General features: G+C 46.8%; 2 protein-coding genes across 4 annotated transcripts in view; one reads left to right on the forward strand and one right to left on the reverse strand.

Moving 5' to 3' along the window:
• HEMGN (hemogen) overlaps nt 1-20,767 on the forward strand; it is a 128,730-nt gene that overhangs the window by 39,278 nt on the left and 68,685 nt on the right. The gene's annotated exons all lie outside the window — the stretch shown is intronic.
• Nucleotides 1-20,767, reverse strand: part of B4GALT1 (beta-1,4-galactosyltransferase 1) — a 51,070-nt gene that overhangs the window by 4,740 nt on the left and 25,563 nt on the right. Inside the window, exons 2-6 of one of the 3 annotated variants that reach the window (XM_074994481.1) lie at nt 19,842-20,077; nt 7,928-8,115; nt 7,022-7,078; nt 5,789-5,911; nt 582-686 (exon numbers count right to left, since the gene is read on the reverse strand). In XM_074994481.1, the coding sequence (XP_074850582.1) occupies nt 582-686; nt 5,789-5,911; nt 7,022-7,078; nt 7,928-8,115; nt 19,842-20,077 (709 nt within the window). Of the gene's footprint in view, nt 1-487; nt 687-5,788; nt 5,912-7,021; nt 7,079-7,927; nt 8,116-19,841; nt 20,078-20,767 lie in introns of all 3 variants that reach the window. The other 2 variants (XM_074994482.1, XM_074994480.1) reach the window with 2 other exon arrangements.

The following is a 20,767-nucleotide window of genomic DNA, read 5'->3' on the forward strand; positions in this document are numbered from 1 at the left end:
CACCCATGTGGAGAGGCAGTGGCAAACAGCTGGGTGCTTCAGGGAGGGGCTACTGCTTGAGCACCCCAGGGAGGGGCATCAGCAAAAGCATCCACTCACCTTGCAGTCCCCAGTTTTTTGTCCCAATGGCTGCAGCTGGTTCTGGGAGTTCTGCACCACCATATAACTGAGCACAAAAAAATTGGGGGGGGGGGGGAGATGTGACCCACATGACATCCTCCACATATTGCCCGGGCTGACACTCAGGGAGCCCCACCCCACAGGGCTGAAGTCCCAGGGGCCAGCAGGTTCATCCTAGCTCTCAAATTTCTGAAGATGGTCATATGTGGTTCAGAGGGTCAGTCAGTTTTGGCCATCCCTGGATTCAAACTATCAAGTTTTCAAAGTTAATCCTACATCTGTGTATCCCAGCCTACTCCATCGAGTTTGGGTGCAATAATCATGTGGACACTTGGCCATCTGAGAACAGTAACTCATGTGATCAGACCTCCACACAGTAAGGAAGAAGCAAGAAGATCTGGGACTAGAAGCCTGCAGAGCATCTCCAGCTGGTCAAGAAGGGGAAGCGAGTTGGGACACACCTCTGGGGGTTGGGTTCATTTTTTTGGTCTCTTGCATGGCGAATCATTCGACACTTCCCAATGACAGCATCTGGGCGAGAGATCCTCATGCCTTTAAAAATCAGCCTGTGAAAGTAAACATAGCACAGAGGCTGTTATTACTCCTCGTAAGTACTTGAGTATGCAGCTAATGCCACTACAACCTTAAGCTAACTGTGCAACATTTAGAAGAGCTGATTTTAATGATCTGGATGAAGTATTTCAGTCAAAACTTTTCTCGGTGAAGGGAAATGCAAATTCAGGGCACTCAAAATATTTCACAAATTTGTACCAATTATGGTGAATTGTTTCAGTTAGAAAAAGGAAAAAAAGTCCTGGAAACATCAAAATGAATTACATAAATGGTCACTGGGTGTGAAAGAGAGAAAGACCTTGGGGGCAGGGCAGTCACCTGGCCATCCTGCAGTGTCCTGGAACCCAGAAGTCTATGCAGCAATAAAACAACTCTGCAGCTTAAGCCGTGTGAGCTGGCTGACACAGCCAAGCCAGGTGTCCAGTTACTGTGCGCACATACCCTCTGAGCAGCTTTCCCAGGGTGTAAACTTGAAACCTTGTGTCGCTCACCAACAGAGGCCGAGCCAATAAAATTACTAGATCAATCTCCTGGTTTCAAATTCAACATTTTGTTTGACCCAAATCAAGTTTTCCTAACTTTTCTGCTTCATTTAAAATTCCAGAAATGTTGGTTTTGGATTGACCCCAAAATGATGGGTTGTTTTTTTTTTTTGGAACTGCCAGTGAAGTGGGAAAAAGGGGTGGGGCATGGGGGGAATCAAAATTATTTCCACAGCTCTGCTAATTCAGTGGCCAAGCTTCTGAATTAAAGTAATGGCCCTAGTCATTCACAAATACAGCATTCACAACCCCACTGAGAAGGCAATGTGGTGAGAAAGCAGAACGAATTGGACCAAGCTGCAGTACTGCCTGCTAAATACACACAGAAGAGGAATTTGTAGTTTGGGGCTACTCATGCGGTCTCTCTCCTCATAGCAGAAAGTTAAATGGTGCTGTGTGCATGTTTCGAGTGCTAAGTGCCATTTGGTAGGGCTGGTAGCCACACTCTTTGGCTGCGTCTACACTACAGTGATCTGTCAACAGAAGTTACTGTCGGACGGTATCTTCCAACAAGACATCTGTCGACAGATCGCAGCCACAAATGAAAGCAGATCGCTCTATGGATCCGCTGTGTCCACAGAGAGCAGGCAGACTGACCGGACTGCTCTCTCGACAGAGCGGCCAAGCACAAGCACATCAGATAAGGCTGCCTGATGACCCAGAAGTCCTGTCTGTTGACAGAGAGCCACCTGAAGTGTCCACAACAGATCCTGTGGAGAAAGGCATTCTGCCTCATGGGGGAGAGGCAGAAGGCTGTGGACAGAAGTGCTGAGTTCTGTCAACAGCATGTTGACAGAACACATTTTTAGTGGGTGTGCTCCAGGGGTTTTGTCAACAAAACTCTCCAGTGTAGACGTAGCTTTTTAGTTTTGGCCACCAACTAAAAACTGACTTCATAGCTTTCAAAATTACTCACCAGCCAGATGGTCCCAACAGTGTCTCTGAGAACTACCCTGTGAGGTCAGCGCAGTACCTCTGCTGTTACCTTCTGCCTCCTGCATTTTCAACTCCTACATCTGGCTAACCTGATTCAATCTTGTAAGGGGCCAAGCGCTGTCAGCTCTCATAGCCTCCAGCAGTAGTTGATGGCCAGGATCCACATGTCTCCCTTTCTTAACTTAATTGGCTTTCCATCACCTTCTCACAGCAGCCTCACTTGTCTGCCCCACCACTCCTGCTCTGTTTATACACACCTATATTTTATTCATTTTCCAAAACCCATTTACCATCTGAACAGCTGCATTACCCAACTCCCCTCTTCAGCCTCCAGTGGGGGGTTAATAATGCAGTGATTTGGTGAATAAAGCAGAGAGGCCTGACTGTGTGGGAAGACCTCCTGCTGCAGAATGGACCTTGTGGCACTGCAGAGAAATCTCTACCCGTGCGTCTTCAGGGCTGTGAGCACAGCACTGCAAAAGTGCTCCCTGCCACTCACACCCCTTCAATTCTCTCAGCTCCCAACTACCCAAATAAGCTTGAGTTTCCCTTGCTACTTGACTGACCAGACACATACTGCACTTGTTTGAAATAACCATAATTAGCGTTCCAGGCTTTAATGCTGCGTATTATTGAAGAGGGAGAGGTGTAGGTTAGATATCAGCAAAAACTACTTCACCAGATGGGTGGTGAAGCATTGGAATGCGTTGCCCAGAGAGGTGGTGGATTCTCCATCCCTTGAGGTTTTTAAGTCCCAGCTGGACAAGGTCCTGGCTGGGATGACTTAGTAGGGGTTGATCCTGCTTGAAGCAGGGGGCTGGACTAGATGACCTCCTGAGGTCCCTTCCAGCCCTATGATTCTGTATTATGAAATCTGAGAATGGGACCAAAGTTGGGTCAGTCTCTGCCCATCCTTGGGGTCTGGGGGAAGTTTTATGGTTAGATACTATGTACAATCTGTAGATAAGTATCAGAGATGTAGCTGAGTTAGTCTGTGTCTTCAAAAACAACAAGAAGTCCTGTGGCACCTTATAGACTAACAGATATTTTGGAGCATAACATAATCTGTAGATATAATTTTGCACCTCCTGGTGGAAGATATTCTGTGCTCCTATCAAAATGGTGGAAAAAGTGCTTTCAAACTGTAAAGTGGTCTGGCAATCCTAAGTATTACCAGTGTCTCCTAAATGCAGCTCACCTTTACTGAGATTATATAGATATGACGGACCGAGCTCTTACCCTTCAGCCTAGAGAAAACTTTTCCAACACCTGACAGCTGGCGCTCTTCTGTATTCTCTTTGCTGTTATTACATGGAGCCGAAAGTCACAAAAAATTGCAACTCCAAGGATAGTAAAGGTCTGGAGCAGGCCAGGCATCCCGGGGTGGGGTGTGGAATCCCCTTCACTGGAGGATTTTACAAACCTGTTGGACAAGCCCCTATCAGTGATGGCCTCCGTTAACCTGGTCTTGCCTCAGTGCAAGGGTTGGACTTGGTAACCTCTTGGGGTCCCTTCCTGTTCAATGTTTCCATGATTCCAGATTTTACATCACCCCTCCCTTTTTGAATGCCCTCTGGCTCAACTGTACATTTCCAACGACAGATGTCAGTACATGGTACAAAGGAAATCAATTTCCCATGAGATGACGTCTTGCAATTTAAAAAAGGAAAAAAAAACAGGTAAAACAAAGTTTACAGATGTCTCAGCCAACATTTGTATGAAGCTGTTTCATAAATTCAGGGGAAGTACAAATGCCTACTATGAGGCCAAGGGGTAGAGAAACACTTGAGACTAAAACAGAAGTTAGTAAAACCTTGCACACGTGAACTGAAAAATCAAAATACCAGTGATTGTCAAAAACTGCTTGTTTGGTCTCCACGTAAAAAAGCACAAGTTGTATTGTGCAAATAGCTCCCTGTGCTATTTTCTGTGGCATTTCATGCTCACTCCTGGACTTATTAGTGTCTATTTTACATTTTAGTATTTGCAGCTGCTTAGATTTTGCTGGAAGACACCATTACCCACATACTGAAACTAAGATTCAAACTGCTCTACCACATCCCTTTCATGCAGGTGATATTTCTCACTTCAGCCACATGCAAAGAACTTGCCTGGCCTGCTGAACAAACCAACCTGAGGCTACGTCACCACTCACCTAGAAGGCCGATAGGCAATTTTAGGTATGCCAGCTGTGTACCTAAAATCTACTTTTCAGCTGTCAACTTTCATCCCTGTCTACACAGCAGAAGGTCAACAGGAGCGCTCTTCCTATCAACCTTTCTTAATTCTCAAGGCTGCAAGGCGTTCCGGGGTCAACGGTGACCCTGGAATGCGCAATTTCACACATGCACAAAATGGCACCCCAGAAAAATCAAACTTGAACAGTTGGTCTTCCATGATCAGTGTAAATAAAGCTGGAGCCATTGCCCCCAGCTCCTTTCCTCATTTCTCCCTTATCTGGAGAATCTCCTGACCCAGTGATTTGAGGGCTGGACTCAGGTGCTCCCCTTAGGGTTGCAGGAAAGCCTGGCTTCCCAGCTTCATTGTCCCCAGCAGTGGATAGGAATCACCTACATAATAAGTGAAGAAAAAAATCAGGTTCTGGAAGACAGATGGAATCTTGCTGCTGCTGCACCCATGGCCCTGACCTCAGTCCTGGCTGCAAGTGAACCCCATAACCATCAGGCCTCACACCAAGATCAGCACCACCAGCAAACTCCTTAGAGAGCTCACAGGGCACATCCCAGGCCACTGGGTGTTGACTGATCTTCCTGGCCCAGTTTGCTTTGGCTGGGAGCCGTTGCAAATGGTGAACAGAATGTCCCTCACTCCAGGGCCTTCCTTGGCTCCAGATCCACACAGCGCCAGGTTGGAGCTGTGCATTTGCATCAACCTGCACCTGAATTGCAACAGTTCCTGTGGGCAAGGAGGGGAAATGAACACAGGCACTGTCAGCAAGGTTATTTGGGTGTGTGCACAAAGGGCGGCTCCAGCTCCCCCCACTTCCTATGGCCTTCTGTGAAATCCAAACCCTGCACCAGAGACGTGACTCCATTGCCGCAACCCATTTGCTGTCTCAGGCTGTGCTGCCGGATCAGACATGGTGAAAAGCCCATAGGGCTGCAGCAGCCAACAAACACAGCCCTAGCTGGCAATGAGCTTGGTGCAACCCTTCAACCCAACTTGACCCTGTGACTAATAAGCAGGAAGAGACTTATACTCCTGCATTGGCCACCCCTGGAAGGATTCCGGGCTCCCAGAGAACTTGTCCACTGCAAGTGCAGTTTATAGCAGAGGTGCTGCTCATAGAAACCCTGGCCTTTTAGCACACGCAGCACATTACACTGGCATGGCAAGAAAGCCTCAGTGCACCTCTGGCAACGCACTGCCCAGACCTGCTTGAGGCAGCAACTGAAGCAATGGCTACATCACTGAGGGAGAGAAGAAGGAAAGCTCTAGCACACAAGGCTGTAGATACAGCACAGGCTAAAGGCAACTGCTTTATGCGTTGCTCAATGGGGATATAAGTCACAGAGCAAGCAGTGCTGTGGCTGAGGCTAGTAGAGGCTTCCACCTGCAGCAAATATGGCATAGCATTTTTCATCTTGGGTCTTTACCTGTTATAAATGTCGTCATCTTCACCACCCCAGCCCCAGTAATCATTAGGAAATCCGTTGATTTTTAGAAACTGCTCCTTGCTTAGAGCAGACACACCTCCAAAATACTGATTGTATGGTAAACTGTAAGGGGGAAAAAAGAGATTTGTTAGTGCACTAGGCTGAGTACGGAAAAGGCAGTGACAGATGGTGCCATCAGACCCAGCCCTGAGCAAAGGGGTGCACATCAGAAACCCACTCCCACAGGCACTGTGACTCCCCAGCTTCAGAGTGGAGCTAGCAATGATGCTGGTCTGGACCAGCAGTAAGTTACTACCCCATACCGAGCCCTTGCCCTACCACTCTTGCCAGAGACTGAGTGTGGAGTGGCAAGGCCCCATTTCCCCAGCTCCAGGGAGAAAGTGGTTGAGTAACCTGGCTCACTCCTATGGATCTGAAATAAAGGTACAAGAGCCCACACAGGGTGTCTGGGCAGTGTTTATACAGTGCAGCTTGTACAGCTTAGCCCAGTGAAAAGCAATCACCTCTAGTGCCTGGGGCAGGGCTGAATAGGGCCTTGTTAAAAGGAAGTTCAGAACAGGCTTTCAAGGGCCACATTTAAACATGAGACTTTGCTCATTTCCTGACAAGGAATACTATAATGTACTGTGACAATGACCCTTGTCAGCCCCTGCGGGTCCCTGCGCTTCCTGGCGGTTCTCTGTTGTGCCTCAGACTCACGGAGACCCCTTATCTGTTCAGGCCTTTCCAGAGGCAGGTGTCTCCGCTTAGCGAGCCATCCTCCTCATAGGCAAGTCCCAGCTGGGGGAGGACACAGCCAGTCTCCTTGCAGGCCTGCGCCTGCTCCAGTGGAGTAATCCCTCCGGGGAAGGGTGGGGGGAGACTAGACCTGCCCTCTACCCTGGACTCCGGCCCAGGGTCCCTAAGGGGAGAAGAGGCAGCTGGCAGGGCTTTCACGACTGCCCCAATGCAGCAACCTCACCCTGGGCCACTTCACCCACCGCTTCCCTGTGGTACCTTCCCGCTTGCTTACTCACTGCTCTGTTCTGCTCCCGCTGTGCTCCTCCGGTGTGCCTTCCAAAACCTTCCCCTGCTACCAGATGGGGAGCCTTTTGTAAAGAGCGCAGGGCCTCAGCTGACCAATGAGTGTTGATTCCTACTGAGACCCCAGTTGCCTGCCCTAATTGGGCTTAATCCGGAAACAAAAAGGCATTAGCCCACCATCCGGTATACCTTCCTTCCCGAGGTTTCCTGCAGCTTCCAGGTAGGGGTCTGCCACAGTACATCTCCCTGTATGGTAAATTAGCAGGGGATGATACGGGTGGCGGCAGGTCATATCACTAGAATGACTAGCAGGGGTAAGCTGGTGGGTTATCTGTCCCTGGAATGACTACCAGGGCTTCTGGGGAGGAGTTCTGTCACTATAGCACCAACACATTTAGCCTTGCCTTTTGGTGCTGCCTTCCCTGATTCGTCTCCCACCAGAACTACAAGCTTCAGCCCATAGGTTAATGGCTGAACAGCCTGCCATACAGCCATTATTAGGTACAAGTATCTGTCATGTCTCCCAGTCATACAGCTCATGATGAATAAGTTGATCCTATTCTTGTTCCCATGAGAAGGCGCAGTGACTACTGGCCTGCAAGGGGTACTCTCCTGACAACAGTTTGTTCCTGAGAATTTCCAACACCCCAGGGGTAGCCATTCTAGAAAAACCCTCCTTGCCCAGAAAATCTGACCAGACCTGCTAACATAATGCTAAATATACAGGGCCAAAGTCGCTTGGAATAGGAAAGAGTGACTCCATTGCCTTCAAGGGAGAAGAATGGTGCTTGCTGGTTGCTAAATGGATACAGGATAACATCAGCTGCTTCTGGACAGGCATAGAAAATCTGAAAATGATTACCTATTTTTATTACTTCTGTGACTTTGATACTGGAAAACATTTAAAACCAGTTGTCTAATCTCTCCCACCCAACAAACCTTGTGGTCCCCCTGCACTGTGACACACTGCAGCCAGCAGTGATTTCTTTAGCCCTGTGCTAAGAGTTTTATACTAGAGATACTGCTACTCTGCCACAGGCATGGAAAGCTAAAACACAGATGAGTAACAAACCGTCCACTTAAAAGAGCTCTCACCTAAATCCAAACTTATCCATCGATACAGAGAGGTGCCGAGGCTGGCTATAACATTTGTAGATATTCCTGTCATCCATTGGAATTAGGTCTACATCACTAAATACAAAGCAATCATAGTCATATTCTTTTGAAGCTTCTTCAAAGCCTATGTTCAGAAGTTTAGCACGATTAAATGTTTCTTCTCCATCCTAATTTAAAACAAATAAAAATAATTAAGCATGTTAAAGATGTTAGAATTCATTGTCCATTTCTTACCTGCTCCCAAGTGTCACATCTGCCACATGCGACCCACACAGCCACCAGAGCTGAAGTCCCCCTGAGCCCTCACAGCATGGCTGATGTGGAGTAGAGCTAGCACTACACCCCGTCCAAAGGCTTTGACGCTGATCCCCAAAGACTGCTTCGTCCAGCTGCTGTATTTTCTGGGCAGCGGAATCTATGTTTAGTTGCAGTTCCCAGACATGTGGGGAATCTGAAATGATTGACAAAAGACTAGCCAGAGTTGGACACATTCCATTCATCCTGCCAATTGCTGGCCCACAGGCTCCTAGGAGCTCAGGTAATCCCCACTATGCTCTTTACACCATCACATTGTGTAGCTGAACTCCATCCAACTTGTGTGCACATTAACAGGAAGAAGGATGAGTAGTCCTGTGGCACCTTAAAGACAGGGATTTATGTGGAAATAAGATTTCATGGGTAAAACCCACTTCATCAGAGGCAATGGATTAACAGGAAGGTGCTAGATGGAACCTCCCTTGCTCTGCACTGGACACTGCCTTCAGACACAGAACATGACTCAGTACAGGTATCTTGTGGTATCACCATTTAAACAAGTGACTTCCCTCTCTAATGTTCAGCTTGCATTAAAACCCTCCTTGGGGGAGGAGTTTGGACAGAGCTGCAGAAAAGCTTCTTTGGTTTGAGCAGGAGGGGCACCCTGGGAAAAGGGTGGTATCCTGGGAAGCACATAAAGAACAGCCAGTTCTGTTTACAGAGGAGACAGCCTGATTGGAGTGTGACACCTCTCCCCAGACTGCAGAGGTGTTTATGCAACTTGGTGAAGACTGGGTGGCTAAGAGGGCTGAGAAAAAGACTGGCTTTGCAGTGAAGACATGGGGGTCAATCCTGGCTCTGCTCTACGGGTCCTGGGCATGTCACCAAAGTCAACTGAGCAAAGCACTTATTCACATGTGCTACCTCTTAGCACACACGTGCGCAGAGAGTGAGATGGGCTTAAAGCAGAGCTCTTTGCTGCAGAGGGATGGCAGGGTAGTATGGAGAGAATCATACAAGCAAAGCTACTCTTTATATGTATTATGGTAAATGCCAAATAAGCTGTACTGTGGTAAGAATATAAGTCTGTCTACACATGAGGCCTCTGCTGGCCAGAGATGCCCTCTTCACATCTCTGACCAACAAATGTTCACTGGCAGAAGTCTGTAGCATAGATCTGGCGTTCCCAAGTGCACCCCATTGAGGTGATGCGAAAAGTATTGCCTGACAGTGTCTCACAGGAGCAGTGTGAGGAGAATACCACCAGCACACGGTACTATGGTAATAAGCACCAGGGAAAAGCCTGCACAAGACAACACACAACTCCTTCAGCAGGGATCTCAATGTGGACACTCTGGCCCTAATCAACCAGCTGGGGTGGAAGATCTGGCACTGACCCACACCTTACCTGTGACTGCCTTGAGTGTGGAGAGACAACAGCTCGGCATACACACAAGTATCACTTCGAAAAGAACAAAACTGACTCGGAAAATGGGTTTCAAAGTCACTTAGACACTTTAGAAACTATTATGCATCATTCTTACACTACCAGTTTGAGGCTAAGGTTTGTTGTTCCTTGTAAAGGGGCTGACCCAGCACCACTGGCTAGGAACCCAAAACCTGTAAGGGAAACAGGCAGAACAAGCAATGGGTGGCACAAGGGACCCGAACCCAAAGACGACTGCAGATTTTGCCATTCTCAAAAGAGCCTTGGACTCAGAACACTGTCTGACAAGGAGGTCAACATGGTGGCCACACCCAGCTCCTTCTCTTGGCTCCAGCAAACTCCCCTGCACAGCTGGCTATTACAACACAGCAGTAAAGGCATTTATAGCTTTACTTGAAAGTCATTTACCCATTCCTCCATCTACAAAGCAGAAAGCATCAATCACAGAGCTGCAACTCTCAAACACAGGTCCAGCCTGGACTGAAAAACAAAGAATGGAAGCCTAAAGGTCTCCAGTTTACTTTCCCATTAGTCTGGCTAAAAAATAGCATTTCTAGTAACTCAGTCCAAACCGGATAATGAATCTGACTCTTACAAAGTATGTTTAATTCACTAAATCCTGTGGTTATTTTAATGCATGCAAAATTGAAGAATTACTACCCAAATGTAGGGTCGTGTTTTCCAAAACGGGCCTCTCTGTACTCCCAGTGAAGCCAGCACTGGCCAAACAACTTCAGTGAGGAACCAACTCATGCTAAGTCAACGTGATGCTTCCTTACACTGAAATGAAAGCTGCCAGTCTTATTAGTTCAACTAAATTTTTCTCTAAGACAGGTTATGTAAATCTGTACAATTTTCTCATAAAAGAAAGCCTATGGACTCTAGAGGCAGCAGCTGTTTCTGTGATGCACCCCCTCCACTCTCTGATTTGCTCATCTTAATAATAATTTTTCTGATTTGTCAACCTTGATTACTATGTTTGGTTCTCTGTGCCTTAAATATTGAGTCTGTTCTGGTATGGCTATGGTCTGAAGAAGTGGGTCTGTCCCACGAAAGCTCATCACCTAATAAATTATTTTGTTAGTCTTTAAAAAGTGCTACTGGACTGCTTTTTTGTTCTGTGATGTGACTATTGTTACAGTCAAACTCCTCTGATTCACATACAGCTTTTGAGTTTGTGCCAACTTGGAGGACTGTAGAAGTCCTTGCTGCAGCACATGCAGACTGATCTGAAGAGCCTTAGCAAATCAAACTGCACTTGTGCATGGTCCTTAGAGAGCAGGCTAGGCACGTGATGCTGGGATAGGCAACTGCTGTCCTTGCTATAGGGACACTGTATGATGCAAATGGAAAGCGGGGCTGTATGAGCATTAATGGGAGGAGAAGACATGATCCCTGCTATGGAAAAGCATCTGAACCCCTGTCCCAACAAGGACTCGGACAAGGTGTTACTGCTAAACATCAGAACAGGAAAGAGTGCACTGAGTGTTTTTGGTTTGGTTTGGTTTTTTTGCGTTTGGCAGTTGTTAGAAAGGGGCATGTGTCTGTCAACCAGTGTCAATTCAGAAGCACAGGCAGGGCTGGAGTAACAAATTTAAATGTTCAATTATCCCAGGACCTGCTGATGAGTTTAGCTTCACACTAATCCCAATGCTTTCAAAAGGAAAAACTAGAGAAGCAGGAAACTCAGGGTGCTTTGTGTTCTCTCCCTTCTGATTTATTTTTGTGGGTGGCAGAGGCTTAGTAAAAGCAGAAAAAAATTAAGGTCAGATTATAATACCCTATATGTGGTTCAGTGTAACCTTGTTCTGTAAGCGCACTTGTTGGCTTCACTGGTATCATTCGTTGTAATGAAGGCTTTCAAAGCTGGGCCCTGACTGTTTACTAAATGAATAAATAATATTCTCTTCCTCTTGCAAAGAAACATCACACACACCTTCCCTGAGGAGTGTCGCTGTGCTCTGGGCTCAGCCAGGTATTATTGTGTAGCTAGCATCCACTCACAGCGTATTTGGACTGTGTCTGTATGGGACTCTGTTCTTCCCACTGAGACTTGGCTTCCCGTCACAGAATGTTTGGTCACTTTTCACATTTAAGCTGGAGACAACAGGCAGCACTCTTCCTAATGTTACCATTTTCGCGGATTTCTTGGCCTGTCCTCTTGTTATGCAAGCAAATTCAGGTCAAAAGGACGATTCTTTCTGTGCAGATGTTCGCTGCCTGTTACCATGCAAACCTTAAGGGGATTCCTTGCATGAGTGAATGGATCATTCCAGTGGATCTCAGCAGCACATGCAAGGCACAACCTGGCAGACTGGTAACCCTTCCTATACAGGGCAGAAGGCTGGCAGCTTGATGAAAATGAAGACTTCCCCATCTCATCACTTACGGACTTAGAACTTGCCCAGCCAAACTGAGCGAGAGTGCTGTTTTTGCTAATAGCCAGTCAATCAATACAAGAGAGGCAAATCCGTACCAAGAGAACCCCGCAGATGCTAGTGGTAATTCACAGGGATGGGACTGAGGCCACAAAGGGAAGAGATAGAGAAGAAATCCCTTTTGCTTCTGTGATTCAACTGCCCCCAGTCAAACTGCCTGACACTGACTCTAGCTCTATTTTATATGGACTGAACTGAAGGGTCTATAGCCATTCGTCTCACCCATGTAGAGCAGAATGCTCATCTGATACGGCCTTCCAAAACTTCACACATATACCCCACGCACTGGGATGGAGACTCCATGCCAGAAGAGCAGCTTATTCTTTGACCAGGTTGGAAAAGTGTCCCATCTGGGCTACGTGAATTAGTATTTCACAACCCTTGATGACCTATCCTCTATATGGAGACCACGAACAAAGGAGCAGCAGCAGGCTCTCACCAAGGAAGAAGCAAGTGTAGATAACCCATCAGTGGATATCCAGCAAACACCTCTGCTTCTTTGTCACTTCAGGAAGAAGATCATCCGGTAATTAAGGAAGGCAATTCTGCTGGCCCCTCAGGGCAGAGAGAAGAAAAGGCACTTCCAGAACACTTTTCTTCCCTATTGGGTGACGGGTTGGATGCTTATCTAGCTTGGACAGGAATGTGCAGCCAGACTAGACTCTGGCAGGTGACGTTCTACAGAAGCAGCTGTGCTGGAGAAGCTGAAGTTATCTGTTGTGATCTGAAGCTCCTGGATGGGCCCAAAGGGTCGGGGGCAGGGGGAGACCCAGGGAGCCTCTGTCCCACAAGCTCTGGGGCAGCATGGTGGAAGCCTTGGGGGAAAAGCAACAGGAGGCTTCAGTTTGCTTAAAAACACCTCTTCTAAGCCAGGAAATACTGAGGTCCCATAACACTGTCTAGTCGTGGGGAAGTGGTGCTGAGCGTATTCAGAAAGTTATCAAATATCTGAAAGGAACTAGCAATCCCCTGTGGAAAGTGAACTGAGCTCTGATGTCCACTGAAAGTACAGGTAGCACAGCCTGCGCTCCCAGGTTCAAGTTTCTGTACAGCACCCCCTGCTGGGGTAGGTCTACACTACACACCACATCCAGGTTCTGACTCAGGCTTGAGCCCAAGGCCTCACTTCCCTCCACACACCCACTGGCCTGACCTGGGTCAGCAAGCATCCAGGACCCAAGTCCAAGTACCCTGCTGGGCAGTGGACCGGGGGTCAGAGCCAGAATACTGCTGTGACTTGGGTTCAAGCCCTGCCACTTTGCTATGTGGTCATAACTCAAGCTGGTGCGTGGGGTCAGAAGAGCTGTGCCATGCAGTGTGGATGCACTAGCACAGCTGAGAGATCAGGGTCAAGGAATGGCAAACGCAGGTTTCCAATGCTGCATGGTAGCTCAAGGGCAGGCTTGGAAAGAAGACCTGAGTTTGCAATGCAGTGTAGAAATACCCTGGAGCTCTGAGGGCATGGCAGCACCTGAGAATGAGAGTAAGACTCTATGGACCATGGTTACTACAAGGATGACAGTGGAGGACGTGCCTGTGTCAAACATTAACACAGGACTTTAGAGAAGTCGTGGGGACTCAGACATCCAACTCCCACCGGCTGTCCATGGGATATGGAGATCTAGCCCTTTCGGTGCCTACCATCTCTGCTGACCACCCAGGAGCACTCAGCAGGACTCCACAGACTCCAATGCTGCAGCTCATTACTAACACACCAGTGGATGCCTCCAAATGCATTTGAAACCCACCTACTCGGTGTTTGGAGGCAGGTTCTGGAGGGTGGAAGGCTGACATACACTGCAGTCCCTGCTCAGTTCTTGCAGCTCCAAGCCTGAGGCATCAGCATGAAGACTGCAGGGCATTCTTGGCCCTGAACACCAACACAGGCCACATTACAAAAGAAGCTTCTTCACCAGCAACACAGCAAGGCCATAGCACCATGCTCCACTGCATTCTCGCCGCTCCCAGGAAAGGAGCCCCTGGCCTGCAGCAGTAGCACTGGGAGAGACATTTTAGACAGGAGTGTGACAGGCCTGCTGCTGTATAGGCACCTCTGAGATCAAGGCCTCAATGCTCAGGCACCTAACTCCTCAAGAGACATATAATGGCAATAATGGATCAGCCCAATAATCCAGTCAGAGATAGTGAGACCAGGTCTGCATGCACTATTCAAACTCTGGACATATTAATTTATATATGGTGGCATTGTGATATTTACTGTCTTATCTGTGCCTTTCCTAATGGTGTCTAATGTTCTGTTAGCTCTTTTGGTTGCTGCTACACATTGAGCAGAGGTTTCAGAGAACTGCTTGCAATGACTCCCAGACACGCCTGAAAACTTCAGCCTAAATGTACATGTCTGCAATTACTTCTCTGGAACCACTGCAACAGCCAGCATGTTTTCAGTCTACCTTGTATGTTATTCACCAGGAATACTGTCTCCTCAGCCACCAGCAGTCACATTGCTGCAGTGAGGAAAACAATTCTTTCGTGGAAAACAAACCCCAGGCACAAAGTGTAGGGCAGAAATATCCATTCTTTGGTTAACAGCAGGGAGCGTGTGCTGCAGGCAGTGCCACGAACATTTACAGGATCAAAGGTAAAAAGATAAACGCCATTTCATAGGAATAACCAATTGTTGTGGGTGCCTTGTAAAACTGCCTTCCATCACTTGTGCACAACAGAGCAATTGCCATTGCTCCCAACAACAGGCCAACGCTGTTCTCAGCAGCCTCCTCCCTGGAGAGTCTCTTTTTCTTCTTGGTGCCCAGAGGAGATAACAGAAAGCTCCTTTCCACAGCAGTGTCTGCCGCTGTGGGACTCTAATGCATGAGCAGAGTGACCTGGCAAACAGCAAGTAGCCAGGAAGCACTTTTTTTTATTCTTTCTACAATACAGCCCAGCAGCTCTATCCTGCCCTGTGATAAGACTAGTAAAACACAACACCCACACACTCACACAGTCACATGCCACACGACTTACTACAGATGTAGTCACAGGAAACAGCCAGGGCCAGTGGGAAACTGCTGGAAAAACAGCTGTGAAATCGGCTGGGTGTTATCTAACGTTCCCCAATCCCTTCACCCATTTAGCAATGTAACATGACACTCACAAGCACTTGCACAGACAAGTTGCTGAAAGCCAACTTTTTATAAACTCCAAGTGCATGTGTGAGGGTTCTTGTGTTAGCAGCAGCAAAGAGTTGCTGTGAATGTAGCTACACCAAGCAGCCAAGACAAGTGAGAGCTCTAGATGGGGAAAACTGGTTCAGAGGCTGAGATGCTAAGCTGATTTTCAGGAAACTCACATTCAATTCCCTGCTTTGCCAGGTACTGCCTGTATGACCATGGGGAAGTTCCTCATCTGTAGCAAACTGCCTCACCTCTCCGGACTTGAGGCAGGTAAACTCAGTACAGACTGGAAGGAACCAAGTAGTAGGGCAGGAGAATTACATATGGTGCAAGTAAGCAAGTTCCCATCCTGGAGGGAGTGACTGAGGGGACACCCAATACTGTAGCTGAACTCACTTGAATTCTACCTGGGAATAATTTGCTAACATGTCTTTAGTCCACAGAAATGTGACACCAAAGGGAGAAAATGCTTCCAGGGTCTTACACGGAATAGTTGCTCATCTTACAGGCTTCAGAAACCCTGTTGGACTGGTCCATTCCACAGCACCAGGCGTGCCTGTCCCACCATGCCCAGAGGCATTCTAAGCATGAGGTATAGTGTCTGAGGACTAGAGTGTGGTGGAGCAGCAGCACTTGTGGCTTTAACTATTGATTGAGCTGGTTCAGGCAGACCTGACCTGAAGAGCTCATCTCAGGAGCTGCAACATATTGTGACCAGTGCTTGTAGACAATACGACATAACTGCTGTGTACAGATGCAAAACATTAGGCAGGTTGTGCAATCTCCAGCTCTCCTAATCAGTTGCTCACTACAATGTCTTATTTTAAATCACCCACAGCCCAGGGACAGCAACAGGCTTGTTTCTGAGATTACTTATTTTAATAGATGTTGGCATATTAATGACCCAAATTAAGTTAACAGTTCACTGAGGTGAATGGGCCAAAGGCCAAGTTCACAAGTGTTTTGATCATATTTGTTCCACTGAAGATGTGTCATTGCCTCATTAACTGGAGTTAGCAGAAATGTATCCATTATCATAAGGAAGAGTATGAAAAAAAAAAAAAAGCTTAAATTTAAAAAAAAATGAGACCATAAAATTGCCACTTTGCGTTTCCCCTCCCAACTCGAATTTTTCCACTGGCTCTGGTTATACCCAAGACACTTTACAAATACACTTTTTCTGACTTCAGTCCAGCATTAAATGTGGTGCATTTCAGTCAGCCAAGAACTGAATGGTGACGATGCAATGGAATCATGCCTGAATTGCATCACACTGAAAGGAAGAAGTTTGACATTACCAGTGCAGCAGCAGTAAGGGTCAGCGCTCCTTTCTTTCTATGAGATGTAGAGTACAGAAGAGCACGTAGGCGGAGTGCAAGAGTCAGATCACACAGTAATTTTCCTTGCTTCAGTGACTGCTTTGCTATAGACACGATTAACAAATAAAGGTAAAATTTCCCCACTAGAAGGAAAAAAGAAAACAAAAAGGAAGGATGGATGCAAAGGGAGGACAGACAAGAAAAGAGAAAAGTAATTGTCAAGACAGCAGAGAAATAAGAACTTTTTTTCCTCCTCTAGTTTTGCCAGAGCACCCACATTTTATAACCCCTCAACGCAGCTGGCTTAGTGCCACCAACAGTTCTCTATGTTATGGACATAAGACTTCAGAGAAGTGCAGAACATGTTTAGACTTGGTCTTGGTTAACTTCAGCACAAGAGAAGCAAACGTTTTAGCTGCAGACTAGGTAGTCAGTTGCTACAGCTAATCACTGCCCCGTATCAAGAAGATACGTGCAGAAGCATGCACTGTACCTCTCCAGTCTATGGGCACCAGCTCTGTCTCACCCTTTGCTAAAGGGGACATATTTTAAAAGCCCAATTAGATAACTGTTGTGCAGGTTAATTTCAAAGCATATGCCAAATGTCTTATGGCGGAGTTCAGGCCCCTTACAGGCAGTGCTTTCCTTCTTTGCCAGGCACACAAACCGTGGGAGATTTGCTCCATGGGCTATCATCACTGCAATGTGGATATCTGCTCGCTAGCAGCTAGCCCCAGAAAAGAGTCATTTTTCAAAGGTCCTTGAAAAGCTATCATATGACAAGAGATAATTACAATGAGCAGTAAATCCCAGTGGTAGGATCGAAGCCCCATATTTTAAACAAGACACCGTACATCCTAACACACAAGATACATAAATATATGAAGCTTAGAGCAACTGGTAAGCACTTGCTAGAAATGGCCACATACCAGGAACTTGACTTTCCAAGTTATGCAAACATACCCAGCTTGTGAAACTAGCACACGTGGCGAGACAAGCATTTTGGCTGATGAAGGTACAGAATACCAGTTTCATCTCCAGCCCCTCCCCACCCAAAATGTGTTCGATGGGGATTTCAACAGAACACTAGTATCATTACATGGGCAAACAAAACATGTGCATGTACACAGTGGATCATAAGTGCAACAAAATACCATCTTCACAAGCTAGGAGTGGCTGGGTATTTAAACCACCGCTTGTGAGAGGTAAGTGGTCTAGAATGGCTCAGTCTGGAGAGCTGTATTCTAAAGTGTCACTTATGCTGTACTACAAAGGGGGTCTGCGGAGCAACTTGAGGGTAACATTTAGTATCGTTAGTAGAGCATGTTATTACTGGCTGTAGAAAAGCTGATTCAGTCATCAATATGGTGTGACATATAAGCACTTTACACATACAGTAAACTCTTGAGTTACATGGGGGTTGTGTTCCTGCAACCTCCACATAACTCAAATTTTCATGCAAGTTGGGGTCAGGGAGCCGGGAATCAGGGGACAGCCTGGTTCCCAGGTCCCCTGGGCTTGCAGGAGCTGGGAAACTGACCAGCCCATCAAGGCTGGTCAGTTTCCTGGCTCCCAGAGTCAGGGGGAGCCCAGAACCAGGGGGCAGCCTGGTTCCTGTCTCACTGCTGCTTCCAGGCTCACTACTGCTTCCAGGACCTGCTCCCCTCTGCTTGCAGAGCCAGGAAACTAAGCACACCAGCAGCCTTGGTCAGTTTCCTGGTTCCAGCCAGTGAAAGGGAGCCAGCAACCAGGGGCAGCCTGCTCTGGGCTCCCCTCCACTCCTCTGAGCTGATGCCTTGATCAGTTTCCTGGCTCTGCAAGCAGAGGGGAGCTAGGCTGCAGCTTGGTTCCTAGGCCCTGCCGCTTGTGGGACCCGGGAAATTGAACAGCCCAACCAGAGCTGGTAAGTTTCCTGGCCCCTTCTCCCTGCCTTCCCCCAGCCATGCAGCTGTCACTCTGACAGCTGCACCGCTGGGGGAAGGCAGGGAGAAGGGGCTCTTAGTTGCTCACAGCTGCCGGCAGCTAGACAAGCTAGGCAGGCTGACAGCCACAGAGCAGCTTCAAGTTGTGCTTAACTCGCATTAAAGCAAATTCTGTGCAGCTCGAAGCTGGGTATTTGAAGGGTTTATTACATACAAAAATGATTTGGGAGGGATAAATGATAGTTCATCATAATCCAACCTAAAATAATCCACTATTTGCAATTGTTTGTCATCTGTCACTAGAACACTCTGCCATCACAGAAATACGAACAAAGTCACATCAAGCACAGCAGGCAAGAATCAGCATTTCTTTGGTCAGTATTTACCATTATTTTAAATGCAGAGCAATCCATTTCCTATTGCATAGAGAAAAGTTCAAATCTTCAGCTGAACCTGAACACACCATCCATCTTGACTTTAGACATCATCCTTTGCCACATGCACAGATTTTGTAGCCACATTGGTCCCAGCGTTAGAGACACAAGGCGGGTGAGGTAAAGCTAATATTACCTGACCCAACTTGTCTCTTCATTTTCTCTGTTACCATTCTAGAAATGGTTATGCTACAGGGAACACTGCCAAGGATAAGATCCAAAACTAGACAGAGATGCTGTGTTAATATCTATGGGCCACATATTCAGAGACACACGGGTGCCTTTTCATCACAACTAATGCATTTTTCTCAACATTGTAAGCTTCTCACTGTGTTCACAAAAGCCAATTCCCCACTCATCCCAAAATCTTGGTATATACTCAAGCCAGTCATGTTTTTAGGTGATGGTCACAGGCAGGGCTAAAGGCAAATTGGAAGTAATGCCTGTAATTTTCTTCTGTTCCATTTACTTGTCTACATCTGTGAGAGATCTCTGATATGCAGGCCATTTAGTGCACTGTTCCTATTACTGTTCATGGGGGTTATCTGACTGTCTAGCCTGCACCATACAGGAGATCATGTAATCTAGGCCTGAAAGTCCTGCACAAGGTGGTGATAAGCATATCCTGGGAATAAGATTGATCTGTTTTGTTAAAAGTTCTCCTCAAAGTAATTACTTTAATAGAAGTTATACCACATGGACTTTGACTAACTTGAGAAGTGCTTCTCAGTACACTGTGGGGAAGCATTTTCCCAAAACTATAAAAACAAACTGCAGGAGTGTTGGGATCTGTTTACAGATTATGCAGTGAAGGTTCCTGACTCACCACTCTTTTATTTTGTGCATTAATCTTCTCAACCAGCAAGTTGGTTGCTGAGTATAAGCCAACTGCACCTTAATACAGGAATATGTTAGCCATTATTCCATGAATGTATGTATGTCCTTACCTGGTTGATGACATATACTCCATAGTCAAGCTGTTGCCTTTGAAGGATTGGGTGGAGATAGTACAGCCAGTACTTCAGATGCTCCTCACGGTTCCGGAATGGTATGATAATTGCTACTTTCTGAAGTGCTTTACAGTCTTTTGGAGCATATCGGCCTCCTCCTCTCACTTCAGGGTTTATCTTTTCAACTTCCTCAAGGTTCACGGGCTGGGAAAATTCCACACGCAGTGCACCAACTGGAAAGGACCATGACAGACAGTGAGTTTGTCATTTCCAAAAGGCCCTTACAATTCTCTGTTGTGGTTTGAAGACACACAGTTCTTCTATAACCCAGGATAGAGGAATGGGTGAGGGAGGGAATCTGGATCTGAATAAAAGTCCCGGACACAAAAAACTGTCCCTTTAGCCCAGCATATCAAAACCAGGTGCACAATTTGGGAGCAGGATGAGACCCTTCCCCATGTGGGGAAGACTCATGTTGACGTCAGTATGCTTCGGGCCAGTACTCAAATTTGTATCTGATATTTACTGGGTCTGAAAATCCTCAGCCCTGCTATAGGTCACTGGCTTCTGCATGGAGTAACAACCCAGCATGCACTCTGCTGTCGGCATACCCATTTTAAAGACTAACAAAGTAATTTATCAGGTGATGAGCTTTTGTGGGACAGACCCACTTCTTCAGATCTGGAAAATTCTGATAAATGAAAACAGACAACTTTAACAGAAAGACAGAAAATTAAATAAAAGCTGACAAATCATCTGCATAGGACAGAAGGTGGGAGAAGAGAGGGAAGAAAAAAACGTAAGCTCATCACCTAATAAATTCATTAGTTTTTTAGTCTTTGAAGTGCTACAAGGGAAGAGGGGGGATAGATACTCCTGTCTCTGTATTTCCACTCTAAGGCATATGACGAAGTGGATTTTAC

Source organism: Carettochelys insculpta, chromosome 5, assembly GCF_033958435.1.
Source record: "Carettochelys insculpta isolate YL-2023 chromosome 5, ASM3395843v1, whole genome shotgun sequence".
Taxonomy (NCBI): Eukaryota; Metazoa; Chordata; order Testudines; family Carettochelyidae; genus Carettochelys; species Carettochelys insculpta.